Source organism: Drosophila sulfurigaster, chromosome 2R (assembly GCF_023558435.1).
Source record: "Drosophila sulfurigaster albostrigata strain 15112-1811.04 chromosome 2R, ASM2355843v2, whole genome shotgun sequence".
In the NCBI taxonomy this organism is placed as follows: domain Eukaryota; kingdom Metazoa; phylum Arthropoda; class Insecta; order Diptera; family Drosophilidae; genus Drosophila; species Drosophila sulfurigaster.
The window spans coordinates 26,276,729-26,291,187 of NC_084882.1; the positions used below are offsets into that span (position 1 = coordinate 26,276,729).

At 43.4% G+C, this 14,459-nt stretch overlaps 5 protein-coding genes across 8 annotated transcripts; 2 read left to right on the top strand and 3 right to left on the bottom strand.

Moving 5' to 3' along the window:
- The first annotated feature begins 364 nt into the window (after positions 1-364).
- LOC133836088 (bifunctional transcriptional activator/DNA repair enzyme Ada) lies at positions 365-2,170 on the top strand. The gene has a single exon (XM_062266392.1). It carries the CDS (start codon positions 555-557, stop codon positions 1,116-1,118), a length of 564 nt encoding a protein of 187 aa, XP_062122376.1. The 5' UTR covers positions 365-554; the 3' UTR covers positions 1,119-2,170.
- On the bottom strand, positions 1,128-2,274 carry LOC133836090 (signal peptidase complex catalytic subunit SEC11A). The gene is made up of 4 exons (XM_062266395.1): positions 2,044-2,274; positions 1,714-1,973; positions 1,469-1,646; positions 1,128-1,407 (listed from the first exon to the last, which is right to left on the bottom strand). Exons 1-4 carry the CDS (start codon positions 2,110-2,112, stop codon positions 1,357-1,359), a joined length of 558 nt encoding a protein of 185 aa, XP_062122379.1. The 5' UTR covers positions 2,113-2,274; the 3' UTR covers positions 1,128-1,356.
- Positions 2,275-2,822: 548 nt separating this feature from the next.
- On the top strand, positions 2,823-3,829 carry LOC133836089 (probable peptidyl-tRNA hydrolase 2). Its single transcript, XM_062266393.1, has 2 exons — positions 2,823-3,122; positions 3,178-3,829. Exons 1-2 carry the CDS (start codon positions 2,934-2,936, stop codon positions 3,547-3,549), a joined length of 561 nt encoding a protein of 186 aa, XP_062122377.1. The 5' UTR covers positions 2,823-2,933; the 3' UTR covers positions 3,550-3,829.
- On the bottom strand, positions 3,749-4,490 carry LOC133836091 (density-regulated protein homolog). Its single transcript, XM_062266396.1, has one exon. It carries the CDS (start codon positions 4,404-4,406, stop codon positions 3,858-3,860), a length of 549 nt encoding a protein of 182 aa, XP_062122380.1. The 5' UTR covers positions 4,407-4,490; the 3' UTR covers positions 3,749-3,857.
- A 443-nt stretch (positions 4,491-4,933) lies between these two features.
- LOC133836086 (transcription initiation factor TFIID subunit 1) lies at positions 4,934-14,367 on the bottom strand. 4 transcript variants are annotated; one of them, XM_062266384.1, is made up of 13 exons: positions 13,759-14,367; positions 13,376-13,704; positions 13,171-13,317; positions 12,244-13,108; positions 11,802-12,185; positions 11,028-11,745; positions 8,608-10,969; positions 8,403-8,545; positions 8,022-8,343; positions 7,040-7,138; positions 6,411-6,602; positions 6,078-6,167; positions 4,934-5,893 (listed from the first exon to the last, which is right to left on the bottom strand). In XM_062266384.1, exons 1-13 carry the CDS (start codon positions 13,968-13,970, stop codon positions 5,307-5,309), a joined length of 6,450 nt encoding a protein of 2,149 aa, XP_062122368.1. In that variant the 5' UTR covers positions 13,971-14,367; the 3' UTR covers positions 4,934-5,306. The 4 variants fall into 4 exon arrangements, with proteins under 4 accessions (XP_062122368.1, XP_062122369.1, XP_062122370.1 ...); XM_062266385.1 differs by lacking the exon at positions 6,078-6,167 and having other exon boundaries at positions 4,936-5,893; positions 13,759-14,365; XM_062266386.1 differs by lacking the exon at positions 7,040-7,138 and having other exon boundaries at positions 4,936-5,893; positions 13,759-14,364.
- Between the last annotated feature and the right edge of the window lie 92 nt (positions 14,368-14,459).

A 14,459-nucleotide genomic window follows, 5' to 3' on the forward strand; every position in this document is an offset into this window, starting at 1 on the left:
GTTGAAAATATTTACTAAATAGGATATACAAGTATTTATTTACGATTTTAATTCATTAAAATTAAACTTACATATCATGTTAATGTATTTCCCTGATTTATTTCATTATTTACAAAATGTGTCAACTAAATTTTAATTTATTTCAAATTGCCCGCGCATAGATGATAATACTGCTTCAAGTTTATCGATGAGAATATCGGTTTCATTAAAACTCTTATAATTCATAGCAACCAGCTTTTAAGGTATTGAAACTGGTATGTATTTTTTATTGGTATACGAATTTTCAAGTATGCTTTCTCAGTATTTTTTAGAATATTAAACTGCTGTCACTCACCAATCTTTTAAAATGGTCTTGATTTTTTGAATATCACGAAAATAAACACCTCTAGTTTTACTCGCTTCAAAAATATATTTTAATATGGCATACGAAGAGTGACCAGTTGCCTGAGTAATCGAGGCTTAGAACGATTTCAAAAATATCGATAATTCGATGTTCACCACTCAGTCAGAAGGCAACCAAACTAACATTTTTAAATAATAATAAGAAACTTAATATGTGGCTAACAAATAACTTGCAAGTGTCCTTAACACACTTAAAGACAACGCCAAAGATCATTAAATATGGTTTTATGGATTCGAAATTTGGACGAATGCTGCTGGGACTCACAACCATAGCAAAGGGCGCTAAAAGGTGCGACGCAATTTGCGTATTGTATTTTATACAAGAAAACGAAATTGCAACATTGAAAGAGGTGCAGCAACGTTGGCCCAACGTAGAGTTTATGGAGGATGCTGAAGCCATTGATCAAGTCATCGAAATCCTATCGATCGATAAGGAGAACACCGCTGCAATCGACGTTGCTGTCGTGGGAACAGATTTACAGTTTGCAGTTTGGAACGAATTGATTAAATTAAAGGCGGGCAAAACGTTGACTTACAGCGAACTAGCTGAGCTGGTGGAGCGTCCCAAGGCGGTGCGAGCGGTGGCAAATGCTGTGGCAAAGAATGAGGTGTCCATTCTGATACCTTGTCATCGTATTGTATCCAAAAGCGGCGCTGTTAAATATCATTGGGGTGCAAAACTCAAGAGCGATTTGTTGGCATACGAAGCAAAATAAATATAAATATATAATTTAAAAATTCATTTTTATTGAAATTCAGCTCCGGACTCGTTTTTTTCCATTTAACTTTGAACCTAAGATTGTTCTTATTCTGTGTATGGTGTCTTATAAAAAAACAAATGACAAAATCAACTGAAATGCAAACAGGCTCAAGAGATTGTGCATCCCTGGCATTATCCATATAGCTAATGCCCGCAGATCCTACTTAAATTGTAACTATATATCTATACTGGTCCTATTCTCGATGCAGCAGCACAAATATTGCCAGAATCGAGAGTATAGCCCACTGCAAAGCAAAGAATAAGTTAGAAAACAAGAAATTTACATTAATTTTAGTCGTTGCTTACCTTAACTTTTGGATATTCGTTCATGAAGATCGTGATAATGCCAACATATGGCAGAAACCCTCTGGCGCGGCCAACTATGTCCTTCTTGGTCAACCAGAGCTGTCCTGGCGCATACAGTCCTCGGTCATCCACATTGTTGTTGTCACCCTTGGTCAGGAACTTAACGGAACCATCTTCCCTATATAACATAATCGAATATAACTATTTAATTACTATTCAATTAAGGTGAATATAGATCTACGCACTTCTCGTGCAGCTTGATCACACGATGCACTATGGGTATGTCCCGTCCCTCCACCTTGAAGACCACAATCTCGCCAACACGCACCGGCTCTTCCTTATAGTTGGTGAGGAACAACAAATCGCCACGATGAAAAGCCGGCTCCATGCTGCCGCTCAAGACAACAACAATGGGCGATTCACTGCCGGTGACAACCATAAGACCCTTCCATATCATCAGGGCCGAGGAGACGATCATGGCAAAGCTTAGCACTTGATAAAGCGACTGCAATAATAATGCAACATTTGCAATCAAGCTTAAATTAATTACACAGAAAAGTATTGGCGACGCATACCTGACGCTTATTCATGCGATTAAAGTCGCCCATCATTTCGTCTATCTGCAACATGCTGGCTATACCCATGTTTGTGCCTTTTGTTATTTATTTTGTTCTGAACAATAAGCAAATCAAGTCTACAGTTTTTTTGTTTGCAAAAAAGTTTTTCTAGGCGAGTTCCACGAAGACAAAAAATGACAGGTTGCAAGCGGCGGACGCGTTGGTCCGACACGTCAGTAGGGATAGCAGTGTAACTGAGTTACAAAATATTTCAACAGTTTAAATATGTCCCCAAAATATACTAGAACTGCATTCATTTTTGTCTAAACTGTATTCCCAGTCATAAATCAATATAATCGTTTTACATGAAATCCACTTATTTAAGAAAAAATAATATTATATCTCTTTAAATAATAAATATAGTAATAAGCTTGCACTAAATGAACAATTTTAAGCAGCTTTGCAGTAGTTGAAAAAAAACTTGAAGCTTCTTTATATTGATTTCGGCTGCCCTGGTATGCTACAAAGCTGCATCAGCTGATCGATAACGTTATAGCCCTTTATTTATTTTAGAATCTAAATTATATAACAATTCCAAATTATTTTGTAAGTCTCACAATAAAAAATCTTTCGTAGAACAATAAAAAAGAGTTGATCATAAAAATAATAAAATTTTGAAACAATAAGAGATTCAAAAGGCCTCGCGCCAATAACTAATTTTTATCGATTTCATTCGAAGACATTGGTAATTTGCGGTATATTTTAGTATATTTTACACAGCAACGAGGATATATTTTGAAATTCAAATAGCTGTCGCACTGCTGGTGTGGTTGGTGTGTGCACATTCTGCTCGAAGTGAATTTCACAAATTTGTTGAATAGAAATTTGCAATAGATACTAAAAGAACAATGGGTGACAAGCTGTTGGATACAACACAAATTATAAATGGCTTGGCTGTGATGATATCATTCTTTGTCGGCTACAAATATGCATTGAAACGTGGTGAAGCGTGCGCAAAAATCGACGATACACCAGCGTCTACCAAGGAGGCGACAGAGGAAGGCGCTGCAGCTGCAGCAGTTACTGTTGCCGACAAAGTAAGTTATCGAAATTGCAATTAACAGTAACTTACAGTGATGACTTGCTTTACAGAACTATGGCGGCTTCAATGACAATTTTAAAATGGTGCTCGTGGTGCGCAATGATCTGAAAATGGGCAAGGGCAAGATAGCCTCACAATGTTCACATGGAGCTGTCGGTGCATATCAAAGAGCTGTGACACGAACACCCCGCTTACTGCGCGCCTGGGAGCAATGCGGTTGTGCCAAGATTGCTGTGCGCGTCGACAGCGAAGCCGAACTGATGGCCATCAAACGGTCCGCGGAACAAAAGCTGCTGAACACGTGCCTCATACGCGACGCTGGGCGCACACAAATCGAGCCCAATTCAAAGACTGTGCTGGCTATTGGACCAGCGGCAGCAGATGACATCGATCGGGTCACCGGCCATTTGAAGCTGTTGTAGAAAGTTCATACACTGAACACACACATACATGATGAAGAATCACACGCTTAGCCAGACGCCTCTTGCGAAGGTGCACATAGGAAACCAACCAATCAATCCCTAAACCCCAAAATTTCAAAGCAATATGTGAGCGCATGTGGACACCACAACACACACGACTGTGACAAGCCAGTTAATTGAAGCAAAGAAGAAAGGAAAATCCTGCTGCATTGTTGCGTTTACTGTAAAACTGAGCTATTACATATTAAATCATTTGTGATGCTATTGTCTTTCTTAACAAGTCCTTGTTCTTGGCATTTTTGTTCTAACTAATGATGACCCTTCTTGCCCTCGCCACAATCCTCTAAGGCATCCACCGACACTTCCTCCCACTTCTGGGGTATTACCTTAAAGAGCTCTTCTCTCACATCGCCCTGAATAACAATTGAATTATCCGTCGTCACTGATGCGCCACAAGCGAATTTGTTACCAAAGAATTTGGCTGCTGAACGCAAATCAATTTTGAATGTGCTCATGCCGGTCACAATGGTCACTCGCTTGTTCTTGCCACGGGTGGCACACGACAAGCAAATACGTTTGGGTGCATCGTCATCATCACATTTTTCCTTTTTCACCCGCAGCAATCCCTTACCGCCGCGTTTCTGACGCTTCCTCTCCACCTCATTGCAGCATTCGCTACCCTCGGCCTCGCGTAAAGTGAGTTTTTCATAGTCTTCGGGCAAATTCTTGGCCAGCCATTCTTTGCATTTCTCGTACTCGGAATAAAACTCACAATACTCGATGGGCATGGAACAATTGCCACAATATTTCACTTCAAGGGGGATATTTGATATCCGCCAAAACAGAATCGGATTCATTTCTAGAATCCATTGAAATTTTAAACCAAATAAATGTGCCGAGTATTAGTTGTGATCAGCAGTTGATATAAGAAAATGCCTGCTGTGACTTGTATTCCAATTTTAACTAGAGTTACAAATTCTTAAAAAAAAATTTCAAATATTAAAAAACAAGGTTTTCAATACGAGTACATCAATTTTTCCTTTGACTAGAGTTAGCCTAGGATATCTAGTCGTTTGTTTTTGCATCATTTTGGACAATGTATTCACACAATAAATATCATATAAATAGAATATGTTTAGTAGATTATGAAGTGTCAAACAAACATAAATAAAAAATCTGAATTGTCGTGGACAATCATGTTACAAACCTTTAAAAATTCTTATTGATTGGGTATAATGATTTCTAATTTAATTATTAATGAAAGTTGGTGAAGTTGATAAAGAAGAATTAAGGGAAGATTTCTTTTGTTTGCATATCCGCCTGCAACAGGAAAATTATCAGATACAATAAAATTTATAGTAAATTTTTGCCACTTAATGTGCAATATATTTTTTTTTACTTTTTATGCAAAAATATACAAATATTTGTTTCAAGTAACTGAAATCGAAAGAGAACATTTGCTTTTAATGCAAAAATGTCTCAATATTTTAATATACAATTATTTATTTAAAGAAACTGAAATCGTTAAAAATGATTAAATCTTTTTGCATCTTTCTCCAACTAAAATTAACTTATCTTAAAGCAACTAGACATTTCCACTAGTCACTTGTTGTTTTGATTAATTCTAATGTATAACAGTTATGAAAGTAAAAAAGTCGTTCATTGAGTAGAAAATTATAAGGCATAAGAAAAATAAAGAAAATAAATCTGATAAAACAGTTGAAATATTTGAAATGTTACACATGATAACTGTTCAACTAAAATGTCATCCAATCGAATTCGTTTTCTCCTTGTTGCTGCTGTTGTTGTTGTTGCTGCTGCTGCTGTTGCTCATCATGTTGTTGCTGCAACATTGGCGGTTGAGCGTGCAGCTGCTGAAGCTCCTGAGCTGGCTGATAGTCAGATGTTTGTTGTTGATAATCAACAGGCTGAACAGGTTCATTGGATGCATCCAACAGATAGATTTGCGATTGCTGAGCTGAGTGATGCTGCTGCTGCTGGGCAGCCAGTTCACTATCATCGAAGATCTCCTTCTTGATGCGAACGCCACCGTTGTTATCCTCCTCATCGCTCTCGGATATATCCAGATCTTCGTCAATGCCCATGCCATTATTATTGCTCGTCGAGGGCATCTCATCATCCTGCGACTGCATCATGCCAGCTGCGGCTGCTGCACTCGTGCTAGCCTCGGGCGGATTATACTGTCCATTATCGTCCTGAGACTGAGCCATAAAATCGGAGAAGGCGCTCTGTGCATTGTAGTTTTCATTGTAGTTCTGACGTGGCTTGTGCATGGCCAGAAAGTCCGATGGGTCGTAATTTGGATCCACATCAAGGGACTCGTCTGTAAAATCAAATAACAGCGATTAGCATTAATCGAAAGACTGAGGATGTAGGACAATAATAAATAGTTATAAAACAAGCCGTGCGCTTTTAGAAAATGCGTTATTTTTTAGAAAGGAAAAACAAGAAAAAGAGCAGGGAAAAGGGTTTGAGAAAATGGAATTGGATGGGTTTATAATATGAACCTTGCTGCTGTTGAGCGTAGTAGCCAAGACCGCTCAACTGCACCATAGCTTCAGCCGCTTGCTGGCTGTCATCCTCGCCGCATTGCTCCTCTAATCACACAATAGCGAAAGTAAATTGTATATATAAAATGTAGAAACAGAATCCAAAGCACACAGAGAATAATACATTTAGATTTTTTTTGGGTAAAATAGAAGAGTCTCGCAAAAAGTTACGTAAATCATATTTAAATATTCGAGATATCAACTTGCAACACACACAAATACGAATACATAATTGTTGTGCACAACTTCAACTAAAAATAAATGCAATTTAATGCACATCACATAACGCACCTGCCATCTGTTGTGCCTCTAGATCAACCTCCATCTTAATGTTCTTGGGATCAATGTAATCCATGGTATCGCCGCTGGTTGCATTGAGTCGTTCCCCTTGATCCAATATATTGGCAGCATTATTCTCATCCTCGGATACCTCCTGAAAATCTTCCTCGTCATCCTCATCATCGTCTGTGGAGCATTGCAGATCTAAACGCATTTCATTGTCAAGATATAAAACATTGATTAATAACGTACAAGTGAGAAGAATGTGCTAAAAGAACTGAAACAATTTTCAAGTAAAATAAACAATTTAAAGTGATTAATTTTGTAAAAATTTATCAAATGAAAAATAACTAATTTAAATGGCAAATTATAAGAAAACAATCAAGAAACTTGTATAAAACTAACGTATTAATTAATTAAATTAAATCCAAACCAAATGCAAAAATTTAGTATGAAAGCTTTTGGGGAATTAAGTGTATGTTTATTCGTTGTGAGTGTAAATAAATGGATGGTTAATTAATAAAAGTTAAAGAAAAATCAAATACAAATGTGTGGGTGTATGAGTGCGCATGTGTGTGTGTATGTGTGCGCTATGTATTGTTGCTGTGGTCCACATATAACGCCGTATACATAAGTCTTACCTTCGTCCAGAAAGTAAGCTTGCGTCTGACTCATGTTAGAGCCAAGACTGTCCTTTCGGGGACGGCCCCGACCACGTTTAACCGGATTCGAGTTTTTGACTAGAATTGGATTTGTTTGTTTTGGTTTTTATAGAGATACTGTATTACAAGTACTTAATATACGTGTAAATAAATGGTGGAAAACATTGATATATAACTTGCTTGCAATTTATGGAATTTTCAATTTTTCAATCTGTGTGTTTTATTGGTTTTAATTTTTTGATTTCGAAATTGAGCGCAAAAAAAATGCTTAACAAAAAAAAGTAATAACAATTACAAAAACAAAAATTTGATTTTTGTTGAAAGCAATTTGCAATTGTGCATAAGTTTTTAAGGAACAATAAGTATTTATATAGATATAGTTCCCAATGGCGCATTTTGGCTACACACATGAAAAGCTTGACTGGGACACTTTGATTACACTGAGCTAATGGGTTTTCTCGACGATGAAATGGACATAACAAACGATCATGCAGTTGTGACTAGAATTACATCAACTTAGAATGTATTTTCTAAATAAAAATTTATACACATTTATTGCCTGTTCTCTTGACGCTTATACAAACACAAAAAAAAACTTCCACATAGCAACTGGAATCAAAAAGGTTAGATTAGTATGGAGGATGGAACCCGATCTGTAGACCATTACCAAGAAAAAGGATCATGTGTGACGAAAGGTTTAAGCATATGTACATACATTCTATACAGATTCTATATATAAATATATGGATCTGTATATGATGCAAGCAAGAGGAATAAGCAAAAGCATTACCAATAATTAAACAAGACTAAGGAACTAGACTATATGGTTGCGTTTGATTGATATATATATAATATATATGTATATATGATGTATATGAATTGATGCAAAACCAATTCCTGACTAGGATTATATGGATTAGTTGTAGTAGATGATTTAACATTGAGTCTAGCTCTCGCATACCCTCTTCCACCGGATCACGTTGTTTGCGTGGTCTGCCCCTACCGCGTTTCACCTCGCCGGCAGCTGGTGGCGGCGGTTTGCGCAACGCTGCTGCCGCATGCGATTGACTGGTGTCTGCGCCCATTGTGCGATGTATGGAATTGGGTGGCACAAGTCCAACATGACCCTCCACATCGATGTAATCATCGCCGGGCGAACTGGCGCGACTTCTCATGTCGTAATCATCGTTACCCCAGGCCTCATCAAATTCGGGTGCTTCGGCTCTGGCCTTCTCCTGCGTTTTCAATATATTCTGCTCCAGCTGGCCGCAGTGATTTGCAAACTACAAATAGGGGTGCATTAGTTTTACAGTAGTTATTAATAAAATCGACAAATGCTTACCTCTTCGAGCTGTGTTTGTGCATACTCCAAGATCTTCTTGGCGAACGCCGTGTACGGTGCCTCGCTGCCATTGTATTGCTCGCAGTTGGCCGCAATGAGTTCAATGTCGCGCAGAAAATCGGCACGACTGTGATAGATATGATCTGTGTAAAGTTTCGAGTGTATTAATTTCAAAATATTTTCAAACATTTCGCTCTCCACTTACTTTCAATGTTCTTGCCAATAGTTTCCAGATCCATCGGCTTTTTAATCAGCGTATAATAGTCTTTGATGGCCTTCTTGTTGACCGGCTTAAGGAAAGGCCAAGCCTCGGACATCGAACGGATTTGTGAGTGCAGTTTCTCAAAGATGAATGACAACGCCACCTGATCATCGTCGTCCAGCAGCGGATTGATTGCCTTCTCCAGGCGCATCAGTTTATCCTCGCGCTCCGCCAGCAACTCGAAGCATTTGTCGAACATGCGCTGGGCAGCGGATGTGTATGCGCTCGTATCCCCATTATAGAGCACCGAATTGTCCACGATCTGCTTGAGATCCTCAAGAAACTGTTCGCGACTCGTGTAGCGACGCTGACGAATTTGTTCGCGCATCGTCTGCAGATCCATGGGCTTGGTAACGACCAGATGATAGTCCGGCACCCGTTTAGCATTCACTGGGAACAGGAACGGTGTCACATCCTGCATGGAGCGCAACTCGTTGAGGATGTTCTCCAGTATGGACGAAAGCACCACAACGGGATCGGTGCGTCGGCGATTGGCAGTCTTATTGTGACGCTGCAAGTAATCGCAGTGCACCTCGTTGGCCATGCGTCGCTTCTTCTTGCCGGAGCCATCGCGTGGCATCTTGAGCGTGAGGCCGCCACGTCGCTTCGACTCCTCGCCACTCTGTCCATGACGCTTGAGCACTTTGCTGCTCAGTGTGACCTTGGTGCCATCTACATTGACCAGATCGTCGTCGTCCATGTTCATCTCCCGTTCGCTCTGCTCGTCCATGTCGTCGGCCAGCGAGGGATTCGATTGCGACAGACTGCTCTGCATGCCCGTGTACAGTGGACACGCTTTGTTGGTGCGCATGTGTCCCACCTGACCGCAGGCGCCGCACTTGAGCTTCAGATCCGGCTTCAGCTTGAACTTCTTGCGCGACGGACTCACCTCCTTGTGACTGTTGTCGCGCTCCTTGTGCGCATGTCCGCCCGAGCTCTTGGGATCACCCAACGACGTCGGCATGCCACCTGGCTGTAGCTTCTGGTTCTGCGCCAGCTGCGCGAGTCGCTCACGCTCCTGGTTCCGCTTGATGCGACGCAGCTGTTCCTGGATGCGACGCTTCTCGCGCTTCATCTCCTCCTTCTGCTGTTCGTCCAGTGTGGCAAATTGCTTGATGAACTGCTCATCCTTGGTGGTGCGTATCTTGATGTAAGCATCAATCACCGCCTGGCGACGCACCGTCTCCACACGCGTATACTCCTTGCCATCGTTGCCCTTGAAAGTACGCGTAATGCGCAAAATGCGTCCCTGATTACTCTGCGCCATCGTCTGTTGGGTCGCCTCCTCCTTGGCCTTGGCCGCCTTGTTACCGCCATCGCCTTGCTCATCGTCCAGCTGACGCAACAGTTCCTGACGCTCCTGCTCTTCGCGTTCCAGTGACAGCTGTGTTGAGGTCTTCTTGTTGGCCAGCATGTTCTCCAGATTCTTGCCCAACTCCTCCAAGTCGGACTCTTCGGAGGCCGACGACTCATCCTCATCGGTGGACAGCACTTCGGAACTGGCAAGCACACGATTCTGTAGATCAAAGATGCGCTGACACTCCTCCTTGTAGCGCTCCTGATGCTCCGCAATGGAGAAGCGATTGCCACGCGAGAACTTATCCATGCCCTCCTCACCGGCCTTGGCCTTCTCCGTGGATAACGTACGGACCACATCGATGACTTCCCAGCGCGTCAGTTTCTTGATCTCCTCCTCGGGCACCTTGAACTTGCGCAGCAGCTCCTTTGCACGCTGCAGCGGCAGACGACGCAGATCGGCATCAGTGCCCGTCACCGAACGCTTCGGTTGCGATTCCTGCTCCTCTTTCGTTTGTGTGGGTTTGTTGGGCACGCGCACATAGGAGAAGCCTTCGCCACAGCCCGTGGGATCAGCGGGACCGCTCAGCTGCAGCAAGCACTTGCCACGCATGGCCTGGATGTAGGCACGTGTAGTGTTCCAGGGCGCCACCTTGACCTCATCGTCGAGCAGTTGCGCCTCCTCGTCGTCGTCCTCTTGCGGTGCAAACAACGATTTCTCACCATAGCCAGCATCCTTGAGTCGCTGTTCGGCTGCTATCATGCTGAAGTACGCACAGCATTGCTCTGGCGAGACCATGGCGCGAATTTCCTCCTCGGAGGGCAGACGAAACTCTGGTTTGATCACCCACCAATTGGAGTCCATTCCTGTACGCTTAAAGTCCGCACACTGTTTCAAGCGTTTGCGGATGCTGCTCTCCGAGTGAGCTGGAAACGCGCGCTTCACATCGTCCATGCGAATACGTCGCGGATTATCGCGACTCTTCCAAAACAAACGATAGATAAACACCTGCAAAAGCAACATTAATAAACCTGAGCAGGCTAAACGATTTTAACATCTTACGCACCTGGAGAAAGTCACGCGTAAAGTTATTGGCACGCTTCGAATTGGGACCCGGCACCTCGTACAGTGGACACTCCTGACCCACGGTGAAGATGGCGCTCACTACGCGTATAAAATAACTGTTCCTTGTGCGTATGATGAGAAAGTCGTTGGGCAACATCTTGTGCGGATAAATCGGTGCACGATACATGTTATTCTCCAGCGCCTGAATACACTGACCAGGATGCAGAATACCCAGAAACGGACTGGTGTGTGCAAAGGCCACCTCACCGTACACATAATCCTGTGGTCCGCTATCCTTCTCCGCCTTGCGTTTGTAGTAGTTCTTGATCTTGGAGCACATGCCCACCTGATTCATCAGCGGTGGATGCTCCTCACAGAACTCGGCGAGCACAATGTCACCATCCTTACCACTCAGATCTTCAGGATTACGCATAAAGAAGACATCTCCGCCACCAGATGCAATGCGTTCCACTTCTCGCTGTTTGGCCTTCTTGACAATGTGCTTGAGCAACGGATAAACTGGATGTTGTTGGACCAACGTTAGCGGGCCGTGCGAGAACTTCTTAAGCGGCGGACGATGGAATGAACGCAGCTTCATTGGACCCATGTGAGTGGGCACAAATGGAGCCCGCAGCTCCACCACCGGTGTCGAATGCTGTATGAGATTGCCGCCGCCCACTTTAAGGCGCAACGTGGGCTCCGTTTTAGGTGTGTAATAGCTGCAAAGAGTTGGGATTAATCTTTAAGCAAATAAAGAATTGTAGCTTTGTCTTACGAGTCATTGGATATGTTAAAAGGATCACGATCAGGACTCTTGGGTGGCGGCGGCGGCGTATCCTCGGCCAGCACATTGATGACACCCGCTTTGCCCAGCAGAATCTTCGATTTCTTCACATGAGGATGCGGTATCTTAATCTTCGGCGGCGGTCCCACATTCTTGTTGATCTTGCTGGGATCAATGTCATCGGGTATGCCGAGTATAATGTTCTCATCGTTGGGATCCAATGTCAACACCTTCGGCTTGGGCACCTTGCTCATCTGCTGTGCATCCCAAATCACCTCATCCTCCCATTTGTGATAGATGAGTTCCTCGTTCTCCACAGGAAACAAACTGTACCAGGTGTCATCTGGAGCTTCCACCTGTTTGTTTTGTGCCGCACTGCAAAATTAAACATGTTAACTACGAAGTGTAATACAATTGAGTTGCCAACGTTTACCTCTGCAGAGCCTTCTTGGTAGAACCACCTCCCGAATTTTTGTTGCCACTGCTGCCGCCACCTCCGCCGCTATTCGAACCCACGGGCAACGCAGTCTTGGGACTACTGAAGGCGCCCGCAGTGCGAGAGCCGCTTGAGGGCAACCAGCCGGCAGCATTCGTCTTGGAATTGAGCTTCTGCAGCACCTTGGCCTTGATGTCATTGCCATCCCACACGACATCGTCCTCCCAGTGCAGCTGTGACACCATCAGAAAGGCGTCGTCTGCAATGCTCGGCTGCTCGACAACATCCACGGTAGTAGTGATCACCGCCACCTCGCCATTAAACTTATTCTGTGTGCCGCCTGAGGACGCCGTCTTGGTCTTGAAGCCATAGTTGAAACCCTCACCCGAATCGGGCACTTCCAGCATATCGTACCAGATCTGCGCTGGGCCGTAACGCCAGTCGGCCACCTTGGGCTTCTGATCGTTATTGTCACCGCTGTCCGGTCCCTCAGGACGCACATCCTCACTGTTCAGATCGCTCAGCAGCTTGTCCTCATCATCGGGCTGACATTCAGAGGGTGAAGGTTCAGGTCCAAAGTGCAAATCGAAGCCACGTCGCCGAGGCTCATCCGAATCGCTGGGCGAGTCTGAACCACCTGCATTAGGTCGCTGATCACGCGACTGGTTGCGCTTTCGGCGTCGCTTGCGGACGTGACGCCAAATTTGAGGTAAACTGGTCGGCTTGCCAGGACCAAAGAGACGCGAGAAACGCAGCACTTTCTGCGGCCGAAAGTCCGGAAAAAGATCACAGACATCGACATTTTGGTATTTTGATGGCAGAATGTCAGCCAGCGGTGTATCCAAACGACGATCAGCTTCAGCTAAACAACGAAAATTGAGCAATTAAAGTTTAGTCTGATTAAACAGCTGTTTCTCAAGCTACCTTTGGCTTCTAGAGCTTTTGCATCGGCGCTGGGCGAAGTCTCTGTGTTGCCAGCTTTAGTAACTTCATCATTGCTGCCTGTGGATGAAGTACTAACGCTTCTCATGGGCGCACTGGGAGGCGGCATCAGTTCTTTGTCATCCTTGGCTGCCAAATGCAAATAACCATTAGTTTTTAAACTATGAAAATAAGTTACAACACCTACTCGACTTGGCCTCCACCTTGGAAGCGGGTATCGCATCCTCCAGATCATCAAATGTGGATGCAGACTCAACTGGTGTCGCTGCTGGCGGCGATGGCGTGCGTGGGCAGTCTTCGGATAGCTCAGTAATATCGGAATAATCAATAGCATCGTCTTGGGCCTTGATGGCGCCATCTTCATTCGCCTCATTACTGGTGCCCGCCTTTAAAGCATCGAAAGCACTCAAGTTATCCGTTCCATCCGCTGCTGGTTTGTCCTCGTTATCCTCATCGGAATTAGCGTCCCCACCAGGCTGATCAATCACCTCATTCAGCAGCGAATTTAAACCCAATCTGCAAAAAAGTTTTCATGTAGAACACATTTCTGACCAGGAATACGCAACTCACTTGGCCAAGGAGCTGAGATTCTCGCGAAGCTCAGCATCGAATGCATGTCCACCTCGCTCATCATCGTCGTCCATCAGCTTGCCCTCGGAATCAATGTTGCCAAACAGTATTCCGGTCAAGTCCATGCCCCCCATTTCCATGTCGTTGCCCTCGTTAGCCGCATTGCCGCCAATGGAGCCCTCATCGCTGTCATTGTCCGATGCGGTGTCCATGTTGCTGCAATATTTCGGACTCTTTCACTTACTTTCGCTTAATTTTTAGTTAACATTGCTCAGCAGCTGTTGCAAGACGCTTTTTATTTATTTGTTTACGTTTAACAAGCGTTTTAATTTTATTTTTTCGCCGTTTGGAAAAAATTCTGCGTTCTCTGCAGTTTTGGTGATCAAAACTGTGTGACCGATTGCTGCAAGCGTTAAATTGTCAACTGTTAATTACGAAAAAGTGGCGGCATGTCGATATTATTTAACAGCCTTAGCATGGAAAAGAACCAAAGTGTTGCCTCATTTCCCCTAGTGTGGATTGTGTTTTCGCAAATCCACACAATCCACGTGCTGTTTATTTTCTAATTATAAGCCAGCCAAAAGTAAAATATGAGTTTTTCTAAGCTGTTGTTTTGTACATTTTAATAGAATTTAACGACATTATAGTTTTCGAGAAAAACATATTTATTAAGCGGCTTAAGTGACTGTTTTTGAAAGCTA

What these genes read in the sequence shown, in the direction of transcription:
- LOC133836088 (XM_062266392.1), top strand. Translation starts at nt 555, where the DNA reads ATGTGGCTAACAAATAACTTGCAAGTGTCCTTAACACACTTAAAGACA.
- LOC133836091 (XM_062266396.1), bottom strand. Translation starts at nt 4,406, where the DNA reads ATGAATCCGATTCTGTTTTGGCGGATATCAAATATCCCCCTTGAAGTG.
- LOC133836090 (XM_062266395.1), bottom strand. Translation starts at nt 2,112, where the DNA reads ATGGGTATAGCCAGCATGTTGCAGATAGACGAAATGATGGGCGACTTT. An exon ending in ATCGCATGAATAAGCGTCAG is followed by an intron (nt 1,974 to 2,043) that starts GTATGCGTCGCC and finishes TTATTATTGCAG; the next exon opens with TCGCTTTATCAAGTGCTAAG. An exon ending in ACGAATATCCAAAAGTTAAG is followed by an intron (nt 1,408 to 1,468) that starts GTAAGCAACGAC and finishes TTTGCTTTGCAG; the next exon opens with TGGGCTATACTCTCGATTCT.
- LOC133836089 (XM_062266393.1), top strand. Translation starts at nt 2,934, where the DNA reads ATGGGTGACAAGCTGTTGGATACAACACAAATTATAAATGGCTTGGCT. An exon ending in CAGTTACTGTTGCCGACAAA is followed by an intron (nt 3,123 to 3,177) that starts GTAAGTTATCGA and finishes CTTGCTTTACAG; the next exon opens with AACTATGGCGGCTTCAATGA.
- LOC133836086 (XM_062266384.1), bottom strand. Translation starts at nt 13,970, where the DNA reads ATGGACACCGCATCGGACAATGACAGCGATGAGGGCTCCATTGGCGGC. An exon ending in AATCTCAGCTCCTTGGCCAA is followed by an intron (nt 13,705 to 13,758) that starts GTGAGTTGCGTA and finishes ACTTTTTTGCAG; the next exon opens with ATTGGGTTTAAATTCGCTGC. An exon ending in CTACGCTCAACAGCAGCAAG is followed by an intron (nt 5,894 to 6,077) that starts GTTCATATTATA and finishes TTGATTTTACAG; the next exon opens with ACGAGTCCCTTGATGTGGAT.